Source organism: Anopheles darlingi, chromosome 2 (assembly GCF_943734745.1).
Source record: "Anopheles darlingi chromosome 2, idAnoDarlMG_H_01, whole genome shotgun sequence".
Lineage (NCBI taxonomy): Eukaryota > Metazoa > Arthropoda > Insecta > Diptera > Culicidae > Anopheles > Anopheles darlingi.
In genome coordinates this window covers 64,675,821-64,703,408 of record NC_064874.1, presented here as the reverse complement: position 1 = coordinate 64,703,408, position 27,588 = coordinate 64,675,821, and the positions used below count along the sequence as shown (strand labels likewise).

Here is a 27,588-nt window from a genome sequence, read left to right as displayed (position 1 = left end):
ACCTTGCGAGCACGTTGAGCCAACTCCCCCGGAGGTGTGTATGTATGTGGTTGCATGCAGAGCAAAAGTGAGAGAAGAAAGCCGTCCATCCGTCCAGTGACCCACAATCCGTGCCGTGCCGTGTTTGTAGCAGTTATCGCGAGTTTGCAAGCGAGTGCTCTGGTTCGTTGCAGCTTACTTCGCCGGTAGCCGAGTGCACACAGCGCACATACCAGTGTAAACAGTGCAGAGATCGCTGTAAATGCAAATATTGAAACCGTCAGTCAAGTGATACGACCGTTCGGGTGTGTAGCCATCGGTGGCTGGCTTATCGGGAGTGCCGGGAGTTTGTTTATTAGCAGCCACTGCAGCTGCATCGCTAGTATCCCCGCACCGGCCTCGAAGCTGCACCAGGGATTGCCCCTTATGTCATCAACGTACCGTGTGGAACGCAAGGGAACGCTAAAGGTAGGTCACAGGTGTTTTCATTTTATCAGCTAAAAACCTAGCCCCCCCCCCCCCCCCCCCTTCGGCCATTTACCTTCTTGCGCGGGAGCGTTACACTAACAGCCGGCAGCAACCAGCGAAGGTGGATGCTGCTGAACAATGTTTCATCACCACCAGCTCGAGCTCGACCTCACGCCGAAATCAGCTGAGAACAACAACATTTGCCTGATTAGCTTCGTTTGAGGCTAGATAACACCCGCCGGGGCTAGATAACACACGATAACATACACTTCCCTCGGGGAGTACACGAGCCGTGCCGAGTACATAATTGATTTATGGGCGTCCGCGTCATCACGGATCATTAACTGGGCCACGAGGCCACCCGACGGGACGGGTGCCTGAGTGGCATGAGGACTCGCTGTACAAATGTGATTGAGCTCTTTGCTCCATTTGAAGTATTTTTTTTTTGGCTTGTTTGGCAGTTCCGTTAACCGATGCTGTTGGAATGGCAATTCATTTCGAAAAGTGCTGGTCCCTAGAATCCTGTAACGATTGCAAAATATTTCCTACGAAAAAACACCTCGCCACTTTCGTACAGGATAATTTTTTATTTTGCTGGAAGCTCCCTTCTGGTTCGATAGCTGGAAAGTATTCGTTCGTTTCAGGTTGAAACTCATTTTTTACCCGCTACCGTTTCCTTTGGCTGCAGTATCTTCCACCTACCGGGAACACTGTGCCAGTGGCCGAGGATATTTGCAGGATGCAAAGTTTAATGGAAAATGTAATAAAAAGTTGGATTTGCAGTTTCCGAAAACTCCACTGTTTTTGACGTACGAACTGGTGCGCAAAGAAAGAAGTGGTCGGACATGGTACCAGCGTACCGGCGAATCCGGATGGTAACCACGTCTCAGAAGCCCTCAGAAGAATGATTAAATGGCTCGGCGATAATTTATGTTTCCACTATAGCTTCAATCAGCTCCCGTCTGTCAGCCATCCGGGCCACCGAATGTGCTTCAAGCATGATGTATTAAACATAATCACAAAGCTCACCGCGACTCACGGGGCACTTCCGGTGCACCGGGGATGCGATATACTTCATTACTTAAGCGGACGAAGCTCGAGACGACATGAAGACGAAAACAAACTCGCGCCAACCAGCTATCGCTGCTCTGTTTTTAAAGTTCCGGCGAAGGAAATGATATTTTCGATTTCATTTGCTTTGTCTTTACGACTCGGACCAGCTCGGCGCACTCGACTTCGGCTTTGACGTTCATGGCCAAACACCGGATGACGATACACGATGAAGCGCGTGCCGAGATCCTTGTGGCTGCGCTTTAGATTGCGAGGAGAGAAAGAGAGACATAAAGAAAATGAAATTCATGGGAATCGACTAGCTAGCAGCTAGCGTACGCGCGAAGGTCAAGCCTCGAGTTTGACGGATTCACACGAGCCGTGACGTGTGGCCACATTTATACGACCAAGCCCGAGCGGCACCACCAACCAACGTGCCATAAATGCCAGATATTAGAGCGAAGCGAACAAGTGAACTAGAAGCCGGCTGGACTCCGTGACAAATGAGCAATAGGAGATGCCGAAGGCTTATCGCGTGGCGTGGCATGGCTGCTGCTGGGTCGCTTTGGTCGTTGCTCTGTCGTCAGCGGTTCGCGACCGATGACTGAGCGAGGTCACCTATGGTCGTAGCGCCGGGGAACGCCATCGCCGGAATGGCAACGAACGTCTTTCCCTAGTTGGCCACAAGAAGGTCAGCTCGTGGCGACCGATTGGTGCCGCATTATGTCACTGACCTGCGGTGTTTCGAGAGATTCGGTTGGGTGGTACTTTGCGAGAAATTCGGTACCGACGTGTAACAGTGCCACGAAGCCGTAGCAAACGCTTTGGTGTTGTTCGAGAGAAAGCATGAATAGTATTCCGTTTGTAGCGATTAATGGATTGCCGTAGGATGATTGCATGTTCGAAGGGATGCTCTTTGATGGTTGACAGTTTCCACTATATATTCAAATACCGTAGATATTGTTTATTTTGTTTAATTATGCAAACATACAAAACTTGCAAACATTCTTTACTGTGTTTTTAATGATCTTTTTTTCTATCTTTCTATTTTCTGTATTGATTTATTGCATTATATTTAATATAACTAGTTGATTCTGGTTCACTTTACAATGTTAAAGTTTTGAACGTTATAAGTTTCACAAACAAAAATTTGGTAAACGACACTCGACAGAATTTTTAACAGATTGTGTAACTTTAATATCAAATAATAAAAACCATCAACCCATGAGTGCGTAAGTTGCACGGCAGCAATAGTTTCAAGTAATTACCAACACACTTGATTATGTTTTCTTAATTACAATGGACTCACTGGTACCGCACAAGTTATCACAAACATAAAAAAGTGCGACAACAGAACCACAATTAATCCCAAAGATCCTTCCTTTGATATCCCCCTAATACCGAGACCCTTTTTCAGTAGCTTAGCGCTTAAAGAGGCATAAAGTAGGCCCTTCCCGTGTGCCGGGCAACGCCAGCAGACGGTACATGCCAACGCGCTTAGCCGGAAAATGGCTTCCAACCTTGATATCCGCCCGACTGGGCCTGAGCTTGGGCTTTTGCTCAAGCAAACCAACATTATCACCCCCATCCGGTAATTATCCGAGAATTTCAACGGACTCGTGTGCGCACGCTTGTCCTACTACTACTACTACTACTATACTAAGGCGACACCAACGCTGACGACACCAGTAGAAGCTCGTTTCAAGGAGACAACTCGGCCCGGGTCCTTCCTTCCTTTGCTTCTTTCTCGCATCGCCACTGTTTTTATCATTTCATTCGCTTTCGCTTTTGGCGCCCTGGCCACGTACCAGCTCGCCCAATCTCGGCAAAACGGCTATCAGTGTGTACTCCGTTTGCCGGGAAATAATACAAGTTTCGCTTCTTTCATCTCAACTTTACATCGTCTGCGTTAAACATGCAACAAACTAGACGTCTTGCGGTGTTCGCCTGAACCGTTGTGTGTGTGTGTGTCGTGTCGTTAGCAGCAGCACGATTCTTTTCTTTTGCCTTTTTCGAGAGAGAAAAAGAAAACTTCCACTTTCTGAGTTTAACGGGGATCGTCCTGAAATATAGCGAACACACAAACACACACCAGGACGCTCCTTCAAGCGAACCAAGGCCACCAAGGCGAATCCTCCACCGTTTGATCCTGAACCGTCAAGCAGAGCAGAGCATCGTTTTCATTAAACTGTTTCCGGGTGGTGGTGCGGGTCAGTCGGGCCAATGTGGAGAATAATGTGCTCCACATCGTCCTCCGTTGTGGCTCCGAGTGCTGTTGTCAAGCTGCTACCAAGTTTTGTCAGTGTGTCCTAGTGTGGTCATCGACAGACAGAGCGGCAGGGCGTGGTAAACGCGCCGGTGACCGTTGGAATGGAGTGGCCTGAGGGCACCATTTCCGGGTGTGACAGTGAACGCCTTGGCCGGGTTTTAGCATCCAATTTCCCTACTCACTCACGTCGCACGTCCCACATCGAACTGTCACGGCACATGCTTCATCGCGATGGCATCGTGTGGCGGCATCTGGTTCATCGAAGACGATATCGATTATGATAATGATGGCGATGGGCTGTTGATGGGGATGCTAAAACCTTTTTGCTCCAACGCTCAAGGATCTTAGATGGCTGTCAGCATCTGTGGTGCACAGCAGCTTCATGTCGATGTCATGGTTGTCGCCTTCCCTCCCTACAGCATATATTCCGAAATAGACGATCTGGTTAGTGCCGACGATGGGGATTTGCCGTGACAGCATTTGACATATTTTGCTCGGAATGCACATCCAACTGGTTCGCTCGAAGTTTAACACAGTCTACCGACCGCCGTCAGCCTTTCTATTCTCGCCTTTCGAGTGATTGTTTTATGAAGACTTTCATGATGTGCGTTTACGTTCAAATTCATTTCACTTGCTCCCTACTTCGATAAGCTCCTTAGTGCAGCAACTGCTTATCGGCGCCTCTATACGCCCCCTCCATTCGCGGTAGCAAACGACTGACTTATCTGCTTTCGAGTGTCAACCGCAGCACTCGCAGTTTGTTTCCATCCCCCTCCTGGAACAAAATGGGAGCTTTTGTTTCGCATTACCACCCAGTTTTCTGTGACCGCAAAGACCGCGTTGTACAGCGTTGTCAGCAGCGTCTGACAAACGTCAAACTCACTTATACCGCACGGTAGCTCAATACTGGCCGGCCGGCCGGCCGACCGACCGATGGTTTGCTCCGGATTTTAGAGTACTTCATCAGACCATCTCAGGCGCATCTGCAAAATCCACGGTCGCAACCAGAGCCAGTGGAAAGTCAAGGAACTTCGCGTCTCGAGCGTCGTTCGTCCGACGCCGAATACCATAAACCCCGTACGGCCCGTGTCTTGTCCGCAGGTTGCAACTGCACCACACTCTCGGTCGAATGCATTCGCTCAACGTTTTCTTTGTTTCGTTGCTGCTGCTGGTGCTGGTGCTGCCAGTGCTGGGGCCTGAAACAGCAGAAGGTAGTTGAGCAGCGAAACAAGCTTGGCACGTTCTACGCGGACGCGCACTGTTGGCGGTTGTGCGTTGGAAGAAACTGGTTTCCCCTTCGCGCACCTCGCCGTTGGTCAACCGCCCACCCGCCCGCCCGGACGGTGCGGTTCCGTGTTCGCACACTTGCCCTCCTCCTCCTGCTCCACCAAGGGGGAAGGGACATAAGCCGATGTTTAATTTGCGAGTGCGCGCTGCGAGAGTGCAACCCCCAGGGCCATTTCTTCCGATGCCACACCAGAACCTTGAACTACGAGAGGGAGTCGACATCTTGGTGCAGCACCACCAACTGCAGCTTGGGATTCGTGCGGATTCGTTGCCAATCGAGGGCATCCTGATTTGCGAGTGGAATCGTCTTTCACTCTCGTGGTCAGCGTCAGCTTTTTCGTTTCGTTTCGTTTCGTTTGATGGGCTGAATGGTGCGAGTGCGGTTTGTCAACTGGAAGTTGCTTAAGCTGAATAATGAAACGGGTAAGTACCGTTTCACTCACCGCTTCTGGCTCCGGTTTACGGATGGGCATTGGCATTAGCGTTTCGAATGCATCGGCTTCCACGAGGTGGGCTGAAGCCAGCAGGAGAAAGGATCGCGGTTAATCTTGTGACTGGGATGAAGGCATAAAGGAATCCGCAAACAGGAAACGGTGTGAATACAATCCCTTATTGAGAAAGTATTCAACCCTTTTCTTATGTTAAACCACCAAGTTTGGATTATATAAAACATGCAGCAATCGATTTTTTAATATCTGAGTACATTTGGCTTACGTAAAACATCATTTTAAAACAATCACAGACAATTAATGAATCTTAAGATTTTGAAAATGAGATTTACTTTCTTTGAGTTGTTTGTCTACTGCCTTTGCGACTACGTCGATTACTTAAAATTAGTGCTACTATAAACCTAACAATATTTATATTGTTCATTATTTCACACTAACATACACTTGAACTAATATGGCAGTATTACAACCATATAATTACTACATCCATAAATAGCATAACTTCAAGCTACAGCTTCCATTTCAATTAGACATTTTATACAGTTAACGCTTTATGGCTCTTTCGGTTGGTCACCCTTTAACGCAAACACTCGCAAGGAACCGTGAAATCGAATTCAAACCAAACGTTACCTTCCCTTCCTTTTGCTCCTTCACCATAAAGCCACTCTTCGGACCCTCGGCGTGCCACAACAACACCGTGAGCAACATAAAGAATGCCTTCATCTTCGTACCGATCGCCGGCCGGAATAACCGCCGCGAGACCAAACGTGCCATTAACCAACGCATAACGTCAGTCACGGCGAGTTCCGGCACCGCAGCGTACGCTGCTCTGCTGCTGCTGCTGCTGCTGCTGCTGGAAGTTCAAGTTCTTTGCCACCGTGAGACGTCCTTGAGCCGCCGTAGCTGTGTTGAATGCCATTGGCAGTCCGTGGGTGCGGAAGCGAGTTTCAAGCCGCTGGCCGCCGACCCACCACCCGTTGAACCGTGCAGACACCGGAGCACCTCAACAAACGTTCGAACGTTTTCGACTCTTTTGGTCGCGGGATTTCGAGCATCGATTCCGGAAGGTTTAGGCGTTGGTGATTCCCGATTGAAGCGATGGATTAGCGACCGAACCGAACCGAACCAAACGGGGTAGATAGATCGTTGATCCGGAGATTAACCATACCGGGGACGAGAATTATATTTAATCGCTTATTCGCTGGCAAAGATAAGCTCTCTCTAGGAATACGTTTAGATCCAGATGATTATTACATGGAGTCCTCCATTTTAAACTTTCATGATCCAATTAAGCGGTGATCGATGTTGGTCCATAATCCGTCGCCCGGTTCCTGATTACACATCGGTCCAGTGTGCCTGAGAATAGAGAAAGAGGTAGAACATTAGTGGTTCCATTCGGATCGTTATCACTAGTTACGAGAGCAGCGAGACCATTAGCCAGCTCCCACTGGTCTGCATCAGACCATCAACTGCGCCAATGCCGCCATTAGCCGGGGTGGCGGGTAGGCGGGGTACAAAAAACAAATGTTACGACTCGATAATCGGATAATCGACTGGACTGGAGCAACGCCGACGGTGAGTCGCGCGCTCTAGTGCCCTGCCTCGCGAGTGTGTAACGCGTCTAGTGTAGGATCCAGTGCTGGATTCGATGGAGCACTTAGACAGAGACGTAGTGAGGGAGCACCAATAGAGACCAAAGGGAGACAGCGAAAGGAACTGAACTGGCGTAGCCTTAAATAGCCGCAAGTCAAGCGAGCAGCCAACAAACAATCCATTCGCATAAAACCGCGATTATCGATCGGTGCGGTACGATCGGTGAACCGGTTGAGGCGTAACAACCGGCGATGGTCGGCACATGGCGCGTGCATAAAGACAGACGGAGCGTGGCGAGCGATGGTGTGGTTTGGTGTCGCGTATTACTTTGTTCATTATTACCTCTCTGTTTTATTTTTACCCCCCCCGCGCGTGTCACAACCGCGGCCGATCACGGTTAGATCTTTGTGTTCGATGTAAAGTAATACGACCGCATATAGAGGGGGCAGGAGCTATTTGTGGATCTGCAAACCAAAACAAATGGTGGATCCAGTTGGATGCATTGGTGGAACCGACGGCATCATTAACAATGCTGGGAAAAATGGTAAATTCTCGGATTTGACAGCCATCCGTTTCGCGGGCCGAATGAAAGGGTCTCAAAAGCGCCACAATGAGTCACATGCTTTTTGCTGATTCTGCGACAAAACGGGAAGCAATCGAGACAAAGAACAGACCGGTGGCATGCACGGCGCCAACGTTTGCTGTTTTGATGTGTCTGGGGCGGATAGTAACATGACTCCAACACTTCGTGCTACGATAACGGGAACCGTTTCATTCCATCGAGATGAAGTTTTGCTGCTCTGTATGATTTTCGGAATTCCACGACGATGATGGTGTTGTGAGGAAGTAAAGCAGTGTTCCGGAAATCGTCCATCAGCATCCTATTACCGCAATTCGTCGCTAATTAAAGTTGGAATCGAAGCAATCTAGTGACGAAAGCAAGAAGATGATCGAAACCAAACCTCTGGCGGATTATAATATGAGGCAATCCGAACCGTATTTAGAAGCTGTTTTGTTGTTGCAATCCAAGCTAGGAAGGGTGCGATATGATTCTCTCTCATTAAATGTAATGTCTTTCAATCAAGCTCAAGCAAGATCATCTGCATGCTTGCATCTCCAATATCAAGCAATTAGCGGCCCTACCAAGGGCCCACCTTTCGCTTGGCCCCTCGGCCATTCGGAATCAATTTAAATTTATGGTACCAAGGATGGTATCCCGTGTGGTGTTCTAATTAAAGTGGGCTTCTGATTACACGGAAGTACTTGGGTGCGGCTGCCAGGCCACCCGCAGCAAATAACTCTCCCCGTAATATGATGATATCTATTCATCGGTCGATGTTCTTCACATAACACCCCCCGACCCCACCCCACATCACAGGCCACTGTGCCACCATCATACCAACGACGACGCTCAAATTGCTCGCCTTACATGCTCGCACATGAAAGCTCGCTGTTGGGTAGAGTTGCTGGAATGAAACACTCCGGTCGCATCCGGTTGCACGCTGCTAGGGCTCAGCATACGGCCGGTCGGTCGGTCGGTCTGTCGGTCTGGTAGTGCAACTGACGGCACCGACCAGCACCGACGTCGTCCTTTGTTGGCATGGGGCCTTACCAAGGACACCTACCAGACTTCTCTATATGCAACAATTGTTGTAAGTGTTTGGCCTGAAACGTGAAGCACCGGACCGCTTAAAACTGGAGCGCTTCATATGGCGCTTCATGCGATGGAATCCGCCGCTACACTGGTGGCAACATGTGCAAGCAATGTTACAGCATGCATGTACCTACAGGCGGTGCCCGGATCTACGGTGGTAGGGGGGGAGGGAGGGATGAGGCAACGGTTCTAATGTTGCAAATTGCTACGATGGATCTGGCTGTGTGACGTTGGTAGGTTGTGCTACGACCTCGAATGTTCTGGCCATCGTTTTTATCAGAACTTGAACAGCTAGTTCAAGATAGCACAGCCTTTGGCGATGCTGTATGTGTGTGTGTGTTTTATGCAGCATGTACAGGGATATAATGGGGATATAATCTTCAATTAAATGATTCGGTTAAGCTCTTGCGATTGCGTTTAATGTAAATCCATCTCTCGAAGCTTCTCTAGACAACTGTCCTAGATTTCTCGGAGCTTCTCGAGGTTGCTTGTATAACATTTTATGAGTGGTGTGTAACGCATACCATCCGTTAACTCCCAGTGCCAGCTGTGCACACCCTCATTAGCAGCACAGCCAGTCACAAATGCACAACGCCCATATCCTGGAGCCCATACCGCCGACAGCTGCCAACATTCTATGCTTCTAAATGCTAGCGTTTGGCGCTTCTTTTGTTCGTCTAAAAACCTCCCAAAAGCAAAGGAATGCATTATGCGCGAGCGGGCATGAGCATATAACCAGGGCCACAGCACATTCCTGTGTTCATCGGTAAACACTTTACTCTCTCTCTTTCTCTCTACTCAGTGCTGATGTGCCTCATCGCCTATGCAGACACTACACGCACTGCCAGGTGCGGTAAGCTGCGGAGTGCATTAGTGCACTACCTTCACCACCTGGAATGGTGGAATGCTGAGCATGTGGGTCCTAAGGGAATCTTCCTGTATGCTAGGCTATACTTGTCGCCTCCTCTCCACTTTGCACCTTCTTCTATCCTTCCTCCGTTTGAAAAGAGTAGCTCAGAGTGGAGAGCAAACATCATCTGCGAGCTCCAGTGATCTCTCTATCGCTCTTATCTTTCCATTCAATCCACAGCACCTTGATAGTCGTCTGTGAACCCGTTATCCTGCTGATGGCACGGCAAATAAATGGTTTCCTCTTTCGCATCGATGTGTGTGTGTGTGTGTTGCTCGGTGTCTCGGCGATACATTTTCCTCCCGGCATCCGGCAGAGCCGAGACGAGAGATTCTTGTAGAAGTTCTCGAATGTACGCTTCCCTTTTCTGAACCTGACCTTCTCCAGCTAGAAGTGAAAAGGGAAAGTGAAATCCTTCATTTGTGTCTCGAACGTTTCTCAAGTTCCTCCTTCGTTCCTAAATCATCCTCCTATACTGGGGATTGCGTCTCCAAGCGATAACCGAAGCGATGGAACGGCTGACCGGAATGAGTGCTTTCGCATCCCAGATAATCAAATCTACTCGATCCAATTCTCCGATCCAATAAAGCATAATTTATGATTCCCTCGGGCAGCGGAAGAGTCGGGATCCCGGCAGAGAAGGTCGCTAACTTGGATCCTCAACTGGGATGCGCATCCCCAGTTACGCATGAAGCGATGAAAATAAATCTCATCTCAATGGTCGGGCGTCGATCAACTCAACAGTAGGCTAGGTCCGTATCGGAGCGAACGGAGTGAACCTAACCTCGCCGAAGATCAAAACGAAGGTGAGGTTGATATTCACGAGAAAACAGAGAAAGAACAAGGGCATTGTTTGAAGGATTTTTATGTCCTTACCAACTCCCCGGGTAAGGGATGAAATATGAGACCAACTACTACCACCGGCAGCCGGAGGAGCGCTACCGCTGTTGGTGGGCCGTGGAAAATCTTCTCCAGCTACGCCTCAGTGTCTCAGTGGAGCGCGCGTAGACCGCGTATCCACCACCGGGGAACCAATTTCTTGTCTCTTCGTAATGCCTTCACTACCTTCCTGTCCGTCCTGGCGGTGGACTATCTAAGGAGGAACCGAAGCGTACCAAACGGGACCATTAGTAGTGAAACATTGCTGCTCACTCCAGTGCGCCAGTCGCTGCCCCGGTTGTAATGGATAGCTTTACCCCTTGGGTGTGATCTTGTGCCGTTGCTATATGATCCACCGGAGGCGGTGCTGGGTGGCGAAGAGCCACAAAAGGTGCGATGGTTGTGTTCGTGCCACGTGAACCTATTGCCTAGAAAGCAAATGAGCTGGAGTAGTATCGTGGGATTATAATGTTCTGTGACCAGACACAACAACAGGTTGGTAGCGTTAGTGAGACATTATGTATTACCGTACGCAACCTCTGTTTAGTTCTGAAGGACTCCGCAATACTTTTATACTGGTTTTTGGGAGGTTTTTTTTACTTAAAACAATGCTTAAATTGTTGGTGTTTCATTCAAAACGCACCATAAACCATATCAAGGTAGAAAGCGGTCAACGGACCGTATCAGTCATGGTTCTATAATATCCGGCAAACTAATCGCTTCATTTAATAAAAGCACAATTGCCATTCCATCGGTATCGCGTCCCCCCGGGCAATGCTCTCGCGGCCATTCGGAAGCCAATTCGAGAGAACATTAAACCCGAGGCTCACACCGGCAACCCCATCCATCAAACCGCGGCAACTCTCGTGAAAGTTATTTTATTACCATGGGGAGGTGAGGAAATTTATATCGTTACTCACGGAATAGGCCATATTAGGATCCTATAAATAGATTCCGCTGCAAGCGCCGTGGAAGGAGTATTGGTCCCTTGTGACGTACTTTTGCTTGCTTCAACTTCTTTGCCGTCCGGAGAAAAGCTTTCGTTCTGTTTAACTTATTCATTTACTCCTCCAACGCGTCCAATGCACTACGCCAAAGCGACGATATCACAACAAGGGGGACCCCCTCTCTTTTGCTGTTCCCAAAAGAGTAAGGATCGTCGTGGTAAAGACTCCGCAAATGCACGCATCGTTTGGGTCGTTCTTCTTCGCGACACTCGACGCTATTGACGTCATCGAGAAGCAGGAACGCGTGGCTTTCCGGGAACCCAATTTACTGCCTCCTACTCTCCGATCACGAGTCCCAAGCCAAGGTTTGAGTGCGTTTGTGTTGTATCGAGGCACGCAAGGGTGTTGAGCATAATTTTCCAATGAGTAAAAAGCGATGTGACACTAGCCGCTCGTCGTAGGCGAACCGACGTTCTCAAAAGGTTCAAGGACTTACCAACTGGCCGGCGACTGGTCAAGGTCCCCAGCAAAAGCATTCGTTTCGTTTCCTGAAGTAGGGCTGAGAGACAAAGAGAAGGAAAAAGACAGAGATAAGGAAGGCAAACACTATGTTTATGTTACGATGTGAAGTACTTCCGCCCTGGAAGTATACAGAAGTTTGCCGGGCGCCCGGTAGGCCTTCGCCGAGATCCGCTAGAGGCGCTAGAGCAACATCGTTCACGGTTGAGTCACTCCGTATTTGCACTATTTCCACACAGCCTCAAAACACTCACTCAAGCGTTGCGGGCACAGCAGTCGGTTCGGAGACAAAAAGGATGCCGGGGATCTTTTCCATCCGAAACAATGGCGTCTCGGCCTGCGGCTCAAAATGACCGGACCTCAAATAACCGACGGGGGGGGGGGGACGGCCCGAGGAATGGGTTTCATGTGTTGCATAATGTATGAAGTAAGTATGCAATAGTCTCGTTCGCCCTGCGGCCCCACCCTGGCACGCCCGGTAGATCGTAGCGAATCTTTGGCCGCTTCCATCCAGCGGCTCTAATGCCACGACCGTATTCCATTTCCGATTCCCGACGTCCTGCAAATTGGATTTACTCCAGGCCAGGGTGCGGCTGGCCGGCTGTGGCCATTCAAGGCAAGAAGTCGATTATTGTGGGTCATTTCGGGGTCGACCGGATTGCAATAAGTATGATAATTGTGGGGGGGGGGGGGGGGGGGGGTTGTGTGTTTGGTGTGGGCACCATCGGTATCTAGGACCGCGTTCTGCATATTTGATGTTCGATCTGTTCTATCTGGAAGGCGTGGAAGGAATGTGGTCGTTTGGGTAGCATCAAGGTAAGCTAAAGTCCTGTGTTTACCATAATATGATCTTCTACGCGATATAAGCCCTCATTTTTTTTTTATTAAGTAGTACTGTCGTTCCTTGGAGACTATTTGAAAGCTACGGACAAACCGGAGTATTTTGTGTTTTGTTGTGCTATAATGTGCCCATTAGGACGTCCCCTTAGTATCATCAAGGACAATCCAACAGCCACAACTCCACAGCAAACACAACAAGCTCCTCACTAGCACAGTGATAAAAATGTGCGAGGAAAAACTAAAACTTTTATGAGATTGCACTTTGTTTGTTCTCTGTTTCTGCACCGAGCGCCAAGCTCCAGAACAGGCCGCCCGCGGTGGTATGCTCGGAATGTTTGTTTCTTGGAGAAGTGTCCAGCGCCAGCCAGTTCATGAGTCTCGCTTCGAGTATGCTCGCAAAAGGGCAAATACAACCGATAATTGAACCGAAATTATCCATCCCGTCCACTGTAGAGCACGTTTCGCGTTCGTCCTTTTCGTAAATCGTCTTATCTGGACAGCCCGCACCATACGGGCATCCGGAATGGACGGACGGACGGACGGTCCAGACCAGTGTGTACACACTCAATGCAAACCGGGACCCATGGAGCACTCAACTGTACAGAGTAAAGTGATACCACCATGCAGCAACTGCTACTGGCGAATAGAGTCGTGCACAATTGGCACAATAACTTTCGCTTCTGGCGAGAATTCTTCTTGCTTCTGCTCCTGCTCCTGCTCCTAGATGAACGGCGTAAGACAACAAGGTCACAATGAAGGCATCAAAGTAGCAGCGAGTGCGGGATTCGGTTGTTTGGTTGAAGGTTTTGTAGAAAGGAAAGTAGTTCCGAGAAGAAGCGAAACAAAATGCTCTCTTCCGATGCATTCAGCATCAACTGTGAATACTACACACACACAGGCAGACTGGAACACAGACACATTAAACCAGCATTAACTGGTCCGTACTTGCAGCGGACAAAACGATCGCAAGATATTCGCTCGCCACCGCGTCCGTCGTTCGGTTGGTACCCATTTTTCGGGGAAAATTCTTCGGGAAAACTAACTACCGACGCGATGGAATGGGTGGCAACGGATAAAGGAGAAGCCTTAACCCGGGCCCGCTACGTACGGTGTCAGTTGCTGCTTTTCCCATTCACTAGCACGTTGCAGCTGCAGCAGCAGCAACAGCAGCAGCAGCAGCAGCAACAGAAGGAGCAGGAATATCAAACGTGAATAAAGATAACTGCAAACGGCTAGACATCGGTAAGGGTTCACCGATAAGCGTGGGTAAGCTTCGGGAAGGAATTTGTGAAATTTAAGGCATCCCCAACCCCTCACCCCTTTCCCTTTTATCTCTTCCTCGTGGAATGTTCTTCCACTGGATGGCCGCGGTGATTGGCGGCGGCTGCTAGAATACGCCGCTGCTACCGAAGAATGCTTCTGAGAAGTGGTTCTTCTCGGCCGGGGGCTCGATAAGGCCGAGGTCTAGCAGACGGTGTGTGCATCCTTTCGGTGCATCCTTGGTTCGTGGGGTGTTTTTGATGTGAAAATGCGGCTGGCGCTCGATTCCAATTATGCCATTTCATGGCGGAACGCGATGAAGCTGCTGGGAGCTGCTTTGGAAAACAATTTTCCATTATTTTGCATGTTGAGCAATGTTTTACATCGTTAATGTTGGGCTGGAACCTTTTGTTTTGTGCTTCGTGCGGGAATGATATTAGTACAAAATGGTGGTTCTTGTGTAATATGGATACGGTTCCTTTTTTGCTTGCTTTTATCTAGCCGATGCGGTGGCATCGAAATGGTTGTTTGAAATACGTTAGATCCAGGGAAAATTGGTAGAACCATCTACCTAGGATAGACGATATAGAGCTCAATAGTTGTGATATGTCCAATATTTGTTCTCTGTTCCGAAAGTCGCACAGCAAACAGTGCGATTGCGTGTCGAGCGTTCCGGCTATCGGTTCCGGATGAGTAATATACTCGTCGCAAGCAACTCAAACACCTCGCTAAACTCCCCGAACGCAACCGTCACACATTCATGGCGACAGTTCGCAGCTTAGTTCCACGTATATAGTTGTCACGGAATCGCTGGACTGCCAGCTCTCATCACTATCTACCTCGGCGAAGCTTTGGTACGTGGTTCCGTGTGCGTGTACCGTTGGGCTGGTGATGTCCCTTGTCGTGAGCTTTTAATTTCCCCAAGGACCTGCGAATCAGCAGCCGCCAGGCAACGCGCACGTCACGAAACGCTGGCACGGGCAGTTAATCGATATTCCAATGTTTCAGCATCAGCAGTATCGTAGGCACGGCCAACGCACATTGTGCTTCACAAGCTTTGGAGCAGCGGAGGTACCCGATGCCCGATTTACAATAAAGTAAAAAAAAAATTCCCCCAACGAGGGATTTACAAACGCTCGTCACGTTTCCCTTCTATCCGTCTGAACCATCGTCGTCGTCATCGCCGTCGTCACCGTCATCCATCGTCCGCACATCATCGAAGCGTAGAAGACGACGGCTTTTCGGGGGATCCCAGGGATTGCAGCAGCATGCGCTTTGGCCTAAAGTTACCCTCCGGGCACGCAGGCCGGATTCTTGTTGGCTTTGGCGCTGGCGCCCGGCCCCGGAAGTATGCGGAAAACTGAAACGCTTTACATCATCCGGTGCCGGTGCCGGCGCCGGGTACCACTTTTCGCTTCTCTCCTTGCGCTTCGCAATACCCCGTCAAAGTATGCAAATGTTTGCACGTACTTCACATTTCGCTTCGATAGCTGCAAAGCATTTGCACGTTACGTTGCAGCAGTCTACATGTAGGCACAAAACTTTCCGATCAACCATCCACCCCCCCCCACCCCTTTGCACTTGATTGTAAAAACTTTTCCGGCAAACGAAGCGGAACGAAGCGGAGATTCTGCTGGCGTGGTGGATTTTCTCTAAAAGTTTTGCTGCAATTTTGTGCTCATTTAACATCAACAATCTCGAGTGCGCCGGTTATAACGCTCATAACAATTTAAACAGCATGTGTGCGCACACATACACATACACACAGACACACATTACCTATCCGATTAGCGGCAGCATAAGCAGCTTGAGTACGTGAGTTGATGCAGCTTAACATAAAATGCTAGATTAAACTTAAGCTCTCTCTCTCTTCCCTGTTCCCTCTCGCTTATGCTCTCTCTCTCTCTCTCGTGGCTCAATTGAAATCCTGATGGTGATGCCGAGTGATTGAGGCTCGATTGTGCATTAACAAGCACGGTGCAATATCCCACTCGAGTGCTTTTTGCTGTAATAAAACGCCGGAAAACCGGCGGAGTGCCGAACCCGAACCCAAAAACATCGAAGCTTCTGAATCTGGTTCCGTTTCTTCGCCGACCTTTTATTGCCTGTTTGTTTGTTTGCATTCCCCCCCGTAAGCCGGTCCTTTGGTGCGGTTGGAGTCTTGAGGGAACAGACAAGCAAACCGGACACCGTCACGGCTCGCACAAAGAATTTCTCATTTCGATCCGGAAATCCAATCAATATAGGCACGTCGTAACTCAGGCGTGCAACCGCCTCTCCCCCACCGTCGCACCCACATCGACCCTTGCAGGTACGGGGGCGAATGAGAGTTGGATCTCCGATGTTTTTTTTTCCCGTTCGTTTCTTCTCCGTCCCAAAAGAGGCGCACACACTCTCGAGTAAGGCGTTGATTTGCTGGTGGAAAACTCGGATGAAAAAAACGGGCGGTACCGTGAGGAACTCCTGTGTCTCGTAAAGAACACCGAACACACCATTTGTTCCGCCCCGTCCCGAAAAAGCCACACTTTCAACCAACCGTTCCTGTACATTTATTTATGTTCTACCGTCGGGTATCGAGCAAAAAAGGAGGTTCCCGTGGGTGGAGAGCGGGTTTATACATGAATGCATGAAATGCTCCCGAAATAAATCACATTTCACGGCCTTGACAGATCATAAGCGCCCCGTGAATGTGCGTGGGCCGTGGAAAGACGAAATACGAAAGCCGCTCATGGGCTGGAAAAGGGAAAACGAACCGGGTTTGAAAGGGTGCGTGTGGCGTCGTCGTCCTCGACGTCACGCATTCGAATGCCTCAACCCCATCGACCTGCGGTAGGGAGGGAAGGTGCGGGTGGTTAGATGGATATCTTAGCTAGGCTGTCGTAGATGAGACACGATGACGATGATTAAGTGCTTCGTAAATGGGTGCGCTGTCGGGGTGAACAGTGACTGGAAACTGTAAAATAGCTTTATACGATTGCCGCCATTGTCGTTTAATGGGCTCGAATTTGTGGCCTAGGATTTGGCCAGCCTTCTCCGGCTACCGGCTGCTGGCGTAATGGAAGGATGAGTGGATCTTATCCATGATGTCGGTATGAGATCAGATTGCTGCTGAAATGTTCTTATGATTGCTCTGCATAATGCCAGCTATTCGAGAGTGGCTTTCCACGAAATAATATTTTCCAAGCAATGCTTAAAGGATACTCAACAGATAAGCAGAAGATCGTAATATTGAATTCAATCAACAATTCAAGTATTCAAACCATCAACACGACCCTTGCTGCAGGAAAAGATATCATTCCGTTTTCTGTTTACAGCAACAGAAGCACCACATTTCGACACCAAACCCGCTCTTGAGCTTATGGGTTGCCTTTTTGCGAAATGGCACACAATCCCTCCCATTACCATATATTGCTACAAGTCATTCTAGTGTCATTATCATAATTCGGGACAAGCAGCACACCAAACGAGCACTCCGGTGACATTTCCACAGCAAGATGAAACCCGGTACTACCCGTTACTACTAACAACAGATGTTCACCATCCCAGCGATGGAAATTGATGGGCAGAAGCATCGAATACCATGCGGTCTTTTATGGAAAAGTCATCAGTTGAATGACCAACACGGGAAAGGGACAGCATTTGATGAAAATGTTAACCCCCGATGTCGCTCCCAGGTTTGGGTTTGGGTTGAATGATCATCAGGACATTCAACCCATAAACATCGCAGCAGGCGCAGTCCATTGTGGGACTCCCGTCATTGGAAATGTTTAAAATGCCGTAAAATAGGAAACCACACACACACACACAGCCCCGGCTTAAGTGGTATGTAATCACTTTTGCATAAAAAAAATCAAAAGGTCCTGTCCTTCCCACACATTATCTGGCACTCGACGGAGTAACAGTAAGCTTCCTCTTTTCCCTTTCGATACTTATTTTTCGGATGGTCACAGTCCATTGACCATTTGGCGAGTAATAACCACCCTACCGAATAACCACAACGGGAACATGCAACCGCAGTCACATAAAACATGCAGCGAAAACCAACCACCCCGTCCGTCCGTCTGTTCCTTCCGGAAAACCACTAATGTACCGCAAACCGAGCACAATTGAAGCGAGCAGAATAATTAATCACTCGGTTCTGGTTTCCGTTCCGGTCGAAAATAATCTTTTATCCTTACCTCTGGTTTTGGGGTGGTTTTATGTTGAGCTTTAGTGTAGCATCGCTCGGTGCAACGGTGACGATGGAAAGAGTGATGCGACTGCTGCTACAACGATTCCATAAACCAATTGAAGCTGAAGGTAGAATTGTTTAAAGGAAAAGTACGGTTGTCATAAACAATAGTATCATGTTAACGCTTGTCAATTGGTTCAATAAAACTTTCCTCAACGAGCCGAAGCGATAGCTTATCAACTTCCGCTGTCACCAACAGATCAGACGATGGGTGTGTCGTATTCAATCGAAGCTGATTTTGATCTTTCGAAACGGTGCGTGCGGAAAAAACCAGGAAAAAAAGCCGAAGTTCCGAATGTCGAAAAGAAATATTGCACCATCAGCACCATCATCAATATCGACTCCAGTGCCGACCCATGCACTTTGTTGCACTTCCAGCATCCAGGCTTCTCTCACTCTCTGTTTGAGTTCGTACGTTCCTTGTTGCATCGCTGTTCATCCAAGTGGCAAGCCCCGATGAAGAGGGTTTGTTTGCATAAAAGCTATCGAGCCATACATTAGACCATCGGCCGTACGGACCCTCGACCCTCGACGGGGATTCTCCGGGGTTCTCGGCGAGATTTCCCGTTTTCCCCGTCGAGATTCCCGTTTTTTTTTCTCTATTTATCCCTGTTGCGAACAATGCCGCTCCTCGGTATGCAATGATGGATGGTTTCCATTAGTCTCGTGCAAAGCCCCCAGGTTTGGTCTTCGTGAAGGGATGGGGAGAGGGGGTTGGGGGGCACTTTTTCCATTTTGCCTTTTCTGGCCCGAGGGCTTATAGCGAGAGGGCACGGCCTTTCGTTTGCCGTGTGCGCAATAAACCCATAAAACAAACAAGCCTCCGGAAATGGAAAACGAAGGCCACACCGAGAGGTGGCCAGCGCATCCACGTGAATGAAGCTCGCGAAGAAAAAAACTGGGGGAAAACATTCTTCCACCCTGCAGAAGCATCAAAAGCAATATTTGGATTCGGGCTCCTCCTGTACCTTGGGTTCGAGTTACACCAGCTGAGGGTTGGAGGCTGATGCTACGAGGATCAACTTGGTTGAAGTGATAATGGGGCTGCGTTGAAATGTGCGAGAGAAAGAGAATGAAAATAGAGGCCACCAGTCACTCGTCTGTTGCAAAACCAGCTTTTCAACGAAGCTTCACTGCAAGTATGGAGTGCAATGGGCATAAGGACTATACTGCTGCCGGTGCATCGTGGCTATTGTTGTGGCATAGTTTAATTAGTAATCTGTTATTTTGTTGGCAAAATCCCTTGGCATTGAATTCATGTTTCTGCATTCTTCCGCCTCCATTTTACTAACCGTGCACGGTGCAAGGTTTTTGTTGCCGAGATCCAATTTGTGTTCCGAAGTGCGCGTGCCACACTTGGAGCTTGGAGCTTTGAGTAGTTAGAAATTGCATTTGAATGAACGTTCCCTCCTACCTCCTCAACAAGGCCCCGGATTGTTGAGACTGTTATGTATCGTGCTACACATTTCACAACGAAGCGGAAAGTGGTGTCTGATATGACGTTTAATTAAAACTTTTACAATAAACTACAAACTTAAAAAAATAGAGAAAAGAGAAGGAAAAGGGCTTTTGTTGCGCAACTATCGCACGATACATATTAGGGTTAATTGCTTTAATATTCCATTTTGTGTATGATATAATAATCAAACATATTAAAATCATATTCCTTTAAGTTGACTAATCGGCTTCAAATTGTTGGATCGAGTGTTAACTCTCTCCGAGCATTCCTATTTGCTCTAAGCCCATAATTGCTGAACATTAGAAATTCAGAAATAAAAGCTGCAAAAATAAATGCCCGTCTCCACGATTCAGGGGAATAAGAAAAAAAGATTTCTATAATAAGCTCAGAGCGGGTGGCGATGCTACTCATCAGTTCGGTTTCGGTGGTTTCGGTCAACCGAAAAAAGGAAACCATCTGGAAAACGAAATTGAGCAATAAAATGTGACCATTCCCCTGGTCACGCAATTTTCAAATATCTTGCGGATCCCATCTCGCCAAATGGCCTGCTGCCTGCCCCCTTTTTCCTCTACCGAAGATACCCGCACGCCGATAAGCATCGAACGCAATGTGTTCCGCAGGGCGGTTAATGGTTTAAAGTTTGTCACGCTTATTTTATGGAGAACAAAAAAAGGGCAACAAGCCATACTCGAAAATAGGTCACAATCGGCCTTGGCTGTTGGATCCTTAGTTTGGTTTTGCAACACATTCAATTAACCATTCTAATATGATACCATTCTTCAAACTCTCATGAAACTCTGTCTGTAGCTTCACCGCATCATTTTAAGGGCCATTCGGTTTAACGACACCATCCAGGAACCATTGTTTTGTGATGAAAGTATGGTTTAATGGTGAAAAACAAATGCGGCAAAGAAAACCCTCACTAGCGGACTCGTGGCAAACGAGAAACCAATCGCGAAGTGGCCGTAACTTTGAATTAAACTTCAATATTTCGTAAAGCTTCGCCACCGAAATGCCACCTCAAAGCACCGGTGGAAACTGTGAAAAACCCGTGGTGTCCGGGAGTGGTTAAATCACGACCGGGCACTCGCGGCGTCCCGCTGAAGCCCACTAATTTGATATGAAACATGACCATGACGTACCTACGAGGGGATCTCATGTTCTGTGCCTTCGGTGTTGTCCTGTTATGCTTCGCCCCGAGTCGTGTTTGTGTTTGTCCGGTGGTACGGGCGCTACCATTTTTCATCAGACTGCAGCAATGGCACCGTCGGCAACGCTTGCCAGCGTTGGCCGGTTTGGTTGGCTTCAGTTGTTGCAGTTTATTAGTTTTTGCATAAATAGCTTTATTTCATCCCGGGCCTGTCCTGAATGTGTCGCTCTTCGTTCATCAACCGTTCGGACGGTGACACTCCACTCGTCCACTCGTCCACTCGTTTCCCTGCAATGCAGCACATCAGATGGCAACCATTGCGAGCTGGTCACAAAGGACGGAGCGAGTAGGACAACTTTTGCGTCAACTTCTCTGGCGACTGGTCAACGGAAGCGATGCGATCCAGGGTGTGGCTTTAACATGGCGAGACCAAGTTGAAGCATTTTCCTATTAAACGAAATTCATTCCGTCGAAGCACTTTCGTGATGCCTTGAAAATGATGGGAAATGTTTGTCTTTTGAGGTGATGTTGAATTGGATGATCTCATCGAGTTAAAGGTTTTTAATTTGTTTTATGGCATTTAATAGTTACTTTTTTTCTTAATGATGTATCCTTCAAATATTGTGTTCATATTTTGAAACACTCGAATTAACCCTGATCAGGATATTGATTTTTAAAAAGCACGTTTCATATATGGCTAAATCTCGCTACTTTGAAGCGGTCTTCTAAATTCCTTTGTTTTCAAAGTCGGTAAAACACTGATCCGATCCTGTAGAATTTTTAAAGGCATTATTATTTATTATACACTATTTTCCAGGTATCCCGTTTTTATAAAATTGGTTAATACCTTTTTCAATAACTAAACAAAACTTTTTCGTAGAGCAGAACTAATAGAAAAAAACTTCCTATTTAACCAAAGAGTATCGATTTGCATATCTCATACAGAATTCAGCACGGATGTACGAGAGAAATAGCAAAAATGTGTTTTTTTTGAAGACACGTTGCCCTGCAATTAATGCCATGTGTTTCTTTTACCAAATATTCCTAGTACTTGATATTCTTGAGAAATTGACAATTAACACAATGTTCAATCAATACAGTTAAAGTGAATATCATCGTCTCAAAAATCCTCTAAAATAAGTCTGGTTTATTCCTAATTAACGTAAGGCCGGTACTAATCAATAATCAAACAAACACATTCAAATTACATTATATTCCAGTAGCGATGCCGGTACTTAAGTTGCGCTTAATCTATTGAATCAAATCAAAAATTAATCATACTCGCATCCTTAATCCAAGAACCAGTAAGACTAAACTTTGCGACCGATTACAGCCGACTGGAGTGTCGTATTCCGTACCTTGGCTTCTGACATCCCGTACACGTGTTCACTGCTGGTAGATCTATTGAATTAAGCCCCTAATTGGCATCATAATTTACGAGTCCCTCGGTGTCGGCCGCAGCGCCCGGTCTGTTCACCGGTGCCTGTGACATGTCGGTGAGCTAGCAGGGAATGTGAGCCAGGACCTACACCCACAACGTAACGGATGATTTACGAAGAGCCATACCGCGTACACGAGGCGCTGCGATGGGATTCTGTTTCGCTATTATTTTACGTTGATGAATGATCATTTCATCTGCCATTAATAAATGCCTATCCCCTTTTACCGTTCGCTCCATTTCATTCACAGACCATTCTCTCGGTGCAACAATAATAAGCGCCACGCCAGCAGCAGCAGCAGCAGCAGCGCTCGCGGAAATTGATTCATCTTCTTCGCGCTTTCGCGCACTGAAACAACAGTCAACAGAAGCGATTGAAGCTGACGTTGAGGTAGATCGTTTTACCAACACGAAAACAAAGACGAACACGAGACGAGCGCTTTCCGGTAGCGTAGAGCATAAAGCAGCCAAGAAGAAAGCAATACTTTGCTCAGCAGTCTCCATCATAGAAGCCAAGAGCTTTATTGTGCACGATTGCGCAACGAAATTCAATTTACTTGGTCCCCGCGATCTTTGCACTCCCAGCGTAGCATAGAAGCAACAGCAAACGCAGCAGACACAGCGGCATCAACTTTCTCGAAAACATATTAATGACTCCCTGAGATTGCTGCTCTTGCTGTACTCGCCGACGCAGGTTTGTGATTTGACTCCCGACACGCGCATCGTACATCAACGGTTGAATGGTGCACGGTTGTCTTGTTTTGGGCATTCGGAAAACATCTTGTGCAAAGCCCTCCACCCCCTCTTGAACTGCTTCCGGAGTGACATTCTTCCCGAGGGCAATCATCTAACGAACCCAAAACACTCCATACACATGCAGTAGCACGCAGACAGCGCTGATGTCACTTGTCTTGGGACAACACGTTCAGTCAGCCTTATTGCAGAACGACGTTTTCCGGCCGCAGTGAGCCGCAGCGCAGGTATCGGACGCGACCGGCAGGCAAATCGCAAAAGACACACCGACAGACACCGGGCACCGGCAAGAAGATACCTTGACATCACATCGCAGCCTTCGCAGTCGTGACAAGCCAACGAAAAGCAGAAGCGCTTCAGCCATTCAAGAAGGTTGAAGTGGGCTGCGGGAAAAACTGCGATAAAGAAAAACGGCCCTTCGTTCCGTACGGCCAAGTATTGGAATTGTATATTTCGGATTACAAACATATAACCTGTGTCCGTGGGTGTTTGGTTGCGTTTGGAACCAGTTGTGCGTACTAACAGTGCGCGGCACGTATACTGTATTAGTCCGTGCCTACTGCGCTGAACCAACATCACGTAGGCGCGCCAACAACAAAAAAAAGGAAAAGCATCGAGAATGTCGTCCCGATCGAAGGAGAAAGTAACGGCCGCCATTAGGAAGTTCTTCAAGAGCTCGTCCGACAGTAAAAAGGAAAGCAAAGACAAGGACAGCAGCAGTGCGGTCGCCTCGGAAACGGTCGAAACGGGGAACCAGCAGCAGCAACAGCAGCAGCAGCATCAAAGCCACCATCAGCACCACCACCTTCACCAGCATCACCATCACCAGCAGCATCAGCACCTGGGCGGCCATCATCATCATCCTCATCATCATCACACGGCAACAACGGCATCGAATGGTGCACCCGGTGGTAGCAACGGTGGAAGCTCCAGCCCAAGCGGTGCGCCGATTGTCTGCGCCGGAGCGACCGGAGTGACGACGGGGAACGGGACCACCAATCCCGCCACCCAAACCACCGGTAACGGAAACAGTAAAACCAACACGGACAGCCCCATGAGACGGTTGCGATGGTAAGTAGTGTGCCCGGGTGTTTGCCTTTGCGGTTCCGATTCCATCCGGAATCCTCGACAGCATTCAGGTCAGCCTCGAAGCGTGAAAGGCGTTTGTTATCCTTTCCCTCCCAAGAAGTTCGTCTCTGTATTCATATTTGCTTTGCCGTGTGCTTGTGCGAAGGTGTGTGTGTGTGTCTGCAAGGAATGAGATTTTCCCGGCCAACGACTAATGGAACAGATTTTCTTGGACCGTATCCCATCCTACCTACATGCGACTCGAGTGGTTTTTGGTGTACAAATTGGTAAAGTGGTTCAATTGTTCTTTTGTTTGCAATGTTCTCACTCACCGTGGCGAGCGTTTTGCATAACTTGCATCACGGAATCATTAGTGATAGTGATGATCTTTACCACGTTGTGTTAGGAGCGTAAATTAATCTGACCCGTTTTCATTTAGCATTTATGATATAACTATCTTAAATGTGACCTTTCCGGATTATGTATCTTTTGAAGCAATCCAAACACATACCTTGTTATCAATACTTTCATAAAAGTGAAAGCGCTTTGCAACTCAATAACTTATGAAGCAACCAAACAGTACAAAATTTCGTCTTCAACATTTCCCAAAATATATTGCAAAATTTATTGACATATTGTCAGTAGTGGCTCATTAGAAAATCTTTTCACTATATCTCTCATCTCATTTTGTTCATTACATGACCAAAGCTTGGTAGAATGTATTGTTGTCAATAACGTTGTTCATTAACAGCTTCACAAGGATTCTTATAGGGAAGGCTTTTATGGCTGAGCAGTTCATTTGTGAACTTGCAAACTAAAATCATCATTTTTAAAATGAGCAACCCCCTCTGATACGTTATCTCAGCAAGAGTATGTTCACCTAAAACTTCCATTAAAATACTATGACTTTGGTAACCTTTCTGCCAAATTTAATTATTGAAAAAGTATGTCTCTCCAAAACATTTTATCAGGGATAAAATGTAATATTTTCAGAAGAATAAAATGTTTTTAACACTTTATTGAAGGAACCTACACTGCAAATGATGCATAATAACAGTAGCTGTTCCACGGATATGTAATAAAAAGAATCAAATGACACTAATTTTATCCATCTGCAGTAAATCGGACAGAATAATTAAACACTTCCAACATGTAAATAAAGATTATCTTTTGTATAAATTTTATAAAACAAATAAAACAACAATGTTAAACCACAACAAAGCTTGAAAAAAGATCTGTTTGCGATTGCACCGCAAGCTTTGATAATACGTTTTTTGATAAAAGCAGAGTGTCTCTCATTGATACCAATTGCTTCAAAGGAGATTAAGTAAATGATGTTAAATTGTTACCTCTACCGAAGACTATCCTTTCCTTATCTTCATTGACGTAACATTTTCGAAGTTCATTAGAAGTTCATTGTTCGCTCATAAATCGCAAACCAACTTGCATGGGCAGGTGTGCATTAAATTTCATTTAAAGCATCTAAAGACTGGCCCCTCTCTACACCGCCTGCTTCAATGATTGAATTCCCTTACCCTACCCTCCCGATAGTGTGGTTGCCCCCACCAGCACACCGATGGTGAACGTTCCTGCGTCGAAACCCCTCGATACAACGATCCGCTCGAGACGCCTGATGAAGGAGCTGAAGGAGATCGAACGGTTGCAGCACTCACGGACGGAACCCTGTTTCACGGTATGGTTATGGTTGCACACTTGAGGTCCCTCGGACACCTAACACCACCACACTCGCACCTTCCTCTTCCCCTTCCCCAGGTGGAGTTGATCAACGACAACCTGTACGAGTGGCACGCCCGTCTGTACCGCATCGATCCGGATTCGCCGCTGGCCGAGGATCTGGTCGAGCTGAACATTCCCTTCATACTGCTGCACCTGGTGTTCCCGGAGAATTTCCCGTTCGCGCCACCATTTATGCGCGTCGTCGAGCCCCGCATCGAGAAGGGTTTCGTGATGGAGGGTGGCGCTATCTGCATGGAGCTGTTGACACCGCGCGGTTGGGCCAGTGCGTACACGGTCGAGGCCATTCTGATGCAGTTCGCCGCCAGCCTTGTCAAGGGTCAGGGCCGGGTATCCCGGAAACCGAAATCCTCCAAGGATTTCAGTCGGTAAGTGAAAGCGGCGGTGAAACGGAAACTTGGTCACGTTTATGATTTAAACAATCTCATCTCGAAACCCTTTTCCCGGATATGTAGCCGCTCAGCAGAGGAAGCCTTCCGGTCGTTGGTGAAAACGCACGAGAAGTATGGCTGGGTAACGCCGGCCCTCAACGATGGCTAGAGTGGCAGCACATCAGCAATCGGTAGTAGCAGCAGCAGCACCAGCAGCAGCAGGATGCTCACCGCACTTCCACCGTGATGGGAAGCATGGGAAATTCGAAATCGAAATTCAACGATATTTTGTACGCATCCAAATGAAACGTCCCTTTAGTTAGTCCGCAAAGTAATGGCGCGCCGTTAACGTTGAAGCGAACGATAAAGTAGACAGCGTGATCTCATGGCGCCGTGGCAGTAAACGGTGATTGCGGTAAGCCCCCCCTATCCCTGGCGTGCTGGTCCAACCCATTTGTTCATTTTCAACGATCAGTCCCGGTAAACGCCCACGGGTATCATCGGATCGGCGACCTTCGGCTAGCGTTAAGTTTCAGAGCTTTGATCGGTTAGTTTGTAGTTAAAGCTAGTTAGCACGTTGTAGTCGTCCGCCGCAGCTACACTGATCCTGTAGCTAGAGTGGTAGATGTTGGTAGACGTGAATTCAGTCAATGCGGCTGAGGCAAGCATGGATACCATCAGATCATCAGCCTGTTGTTCCCGCACTTCCTCGATCGATCGATGTACAAATGAGAAAAAACAAAAACAAACAAAACCACTGGAACAACCCGGAACACTGCAAAGCCACCAAAAGCTAATTGGAATTAAATGTATTTTTAACCGTGTCCTTGCATTCGGCCGGGCTGCGGGCCCTCGAACTTACATAGATATATACATATATTTTGTGCAAAGAAAAAACCGTTGCAAACTCGCTTCGAAACGATATCGCGATCGCGCTGTATCGGTGTTTGTGTTGATCGATAGAGAGAGAGAGAAAGAGAGCATTTAGAGCGAGAGCAGCCAACCAGGGCAGTGAAGGCCTGGTCTTTGGGGCTCAACTTGAGGGCTCAATTGAGGCTAGAGAGAGGAAGGCGGTTGTGCCCTCGGCAACCTTGTAATGCTCAACGTTGGCTTGATTTACGAAATTGTTCACAAACCATACTGTTTAAGATTTTTGTAAATAAAAGGCATCGTGTTACGCGTAAGCAAGTGTATAGCAATGTGTCTGTATGTTTGAGCTTAATATTATGGAATCCGAGTGGTCTTTATTTTCTTTCCTA

General features: G+C 47.8%; 1 protein-coding gene across 1 annotated transcript; it reads left to right on the top strand.

Annotated features, from left to right (window-relative positions):
• The first annotated feature begins 114 nt into the window (after window positions 1–114).
• Window positions 115–27,522, top strand: LOC125959733 (ubiquitin-conjugating enzyme E2Q-like protein CG4502). The gene is made up of 5 exons (XM_049692634.1): window positions 115–447; window positions 22,634–24,206; window positions 25,755–25,896; window positions 25,977–26,326; window positions 26,414–27,522. Exons 2-5 carry the CDS (start codon window positions 23,755–23,757, stop codon window positions 26,496–26,498), a joined length of 1,029 nt encoding a protein of 342 aa, XP_049548591.1. The 5' UTR covers window positions 115–447; window positions 22,634–23,754; the 3' UTR covers window positions 26,499–27,522.
• Window positions 27,523–27,588: the final 66 nt, after the last annotated feature.

What these genes read in the sequence shown, in the direction of transcription:
- LOC125959733 (XM_049692634.1), top strand. Translation starts at nt 23,755, where the DNA reads ATGTCGTCCCGATCGAAGGAGAAAGTAACGGCCGCCATTAGGAAGTTC. An exon ending in CCCATGAGACGGTTGCGATG is followed by an intron (nt 24,207 to 25,754) that starts GTAAGTAGTGTG and finishes CCCTCCCGATAG; the next exon opens with TGTGGTTGCCCCCACCAGCA. An exon ending in GGACGGAACCCTGTTTCACG is followed by an intron (nt 25,897 to 25,976) that starts GTATGGTTATGG and finishes CCCCTTCCCCAG; the next exon opens with GTGGAGTTGATCAACGACAA.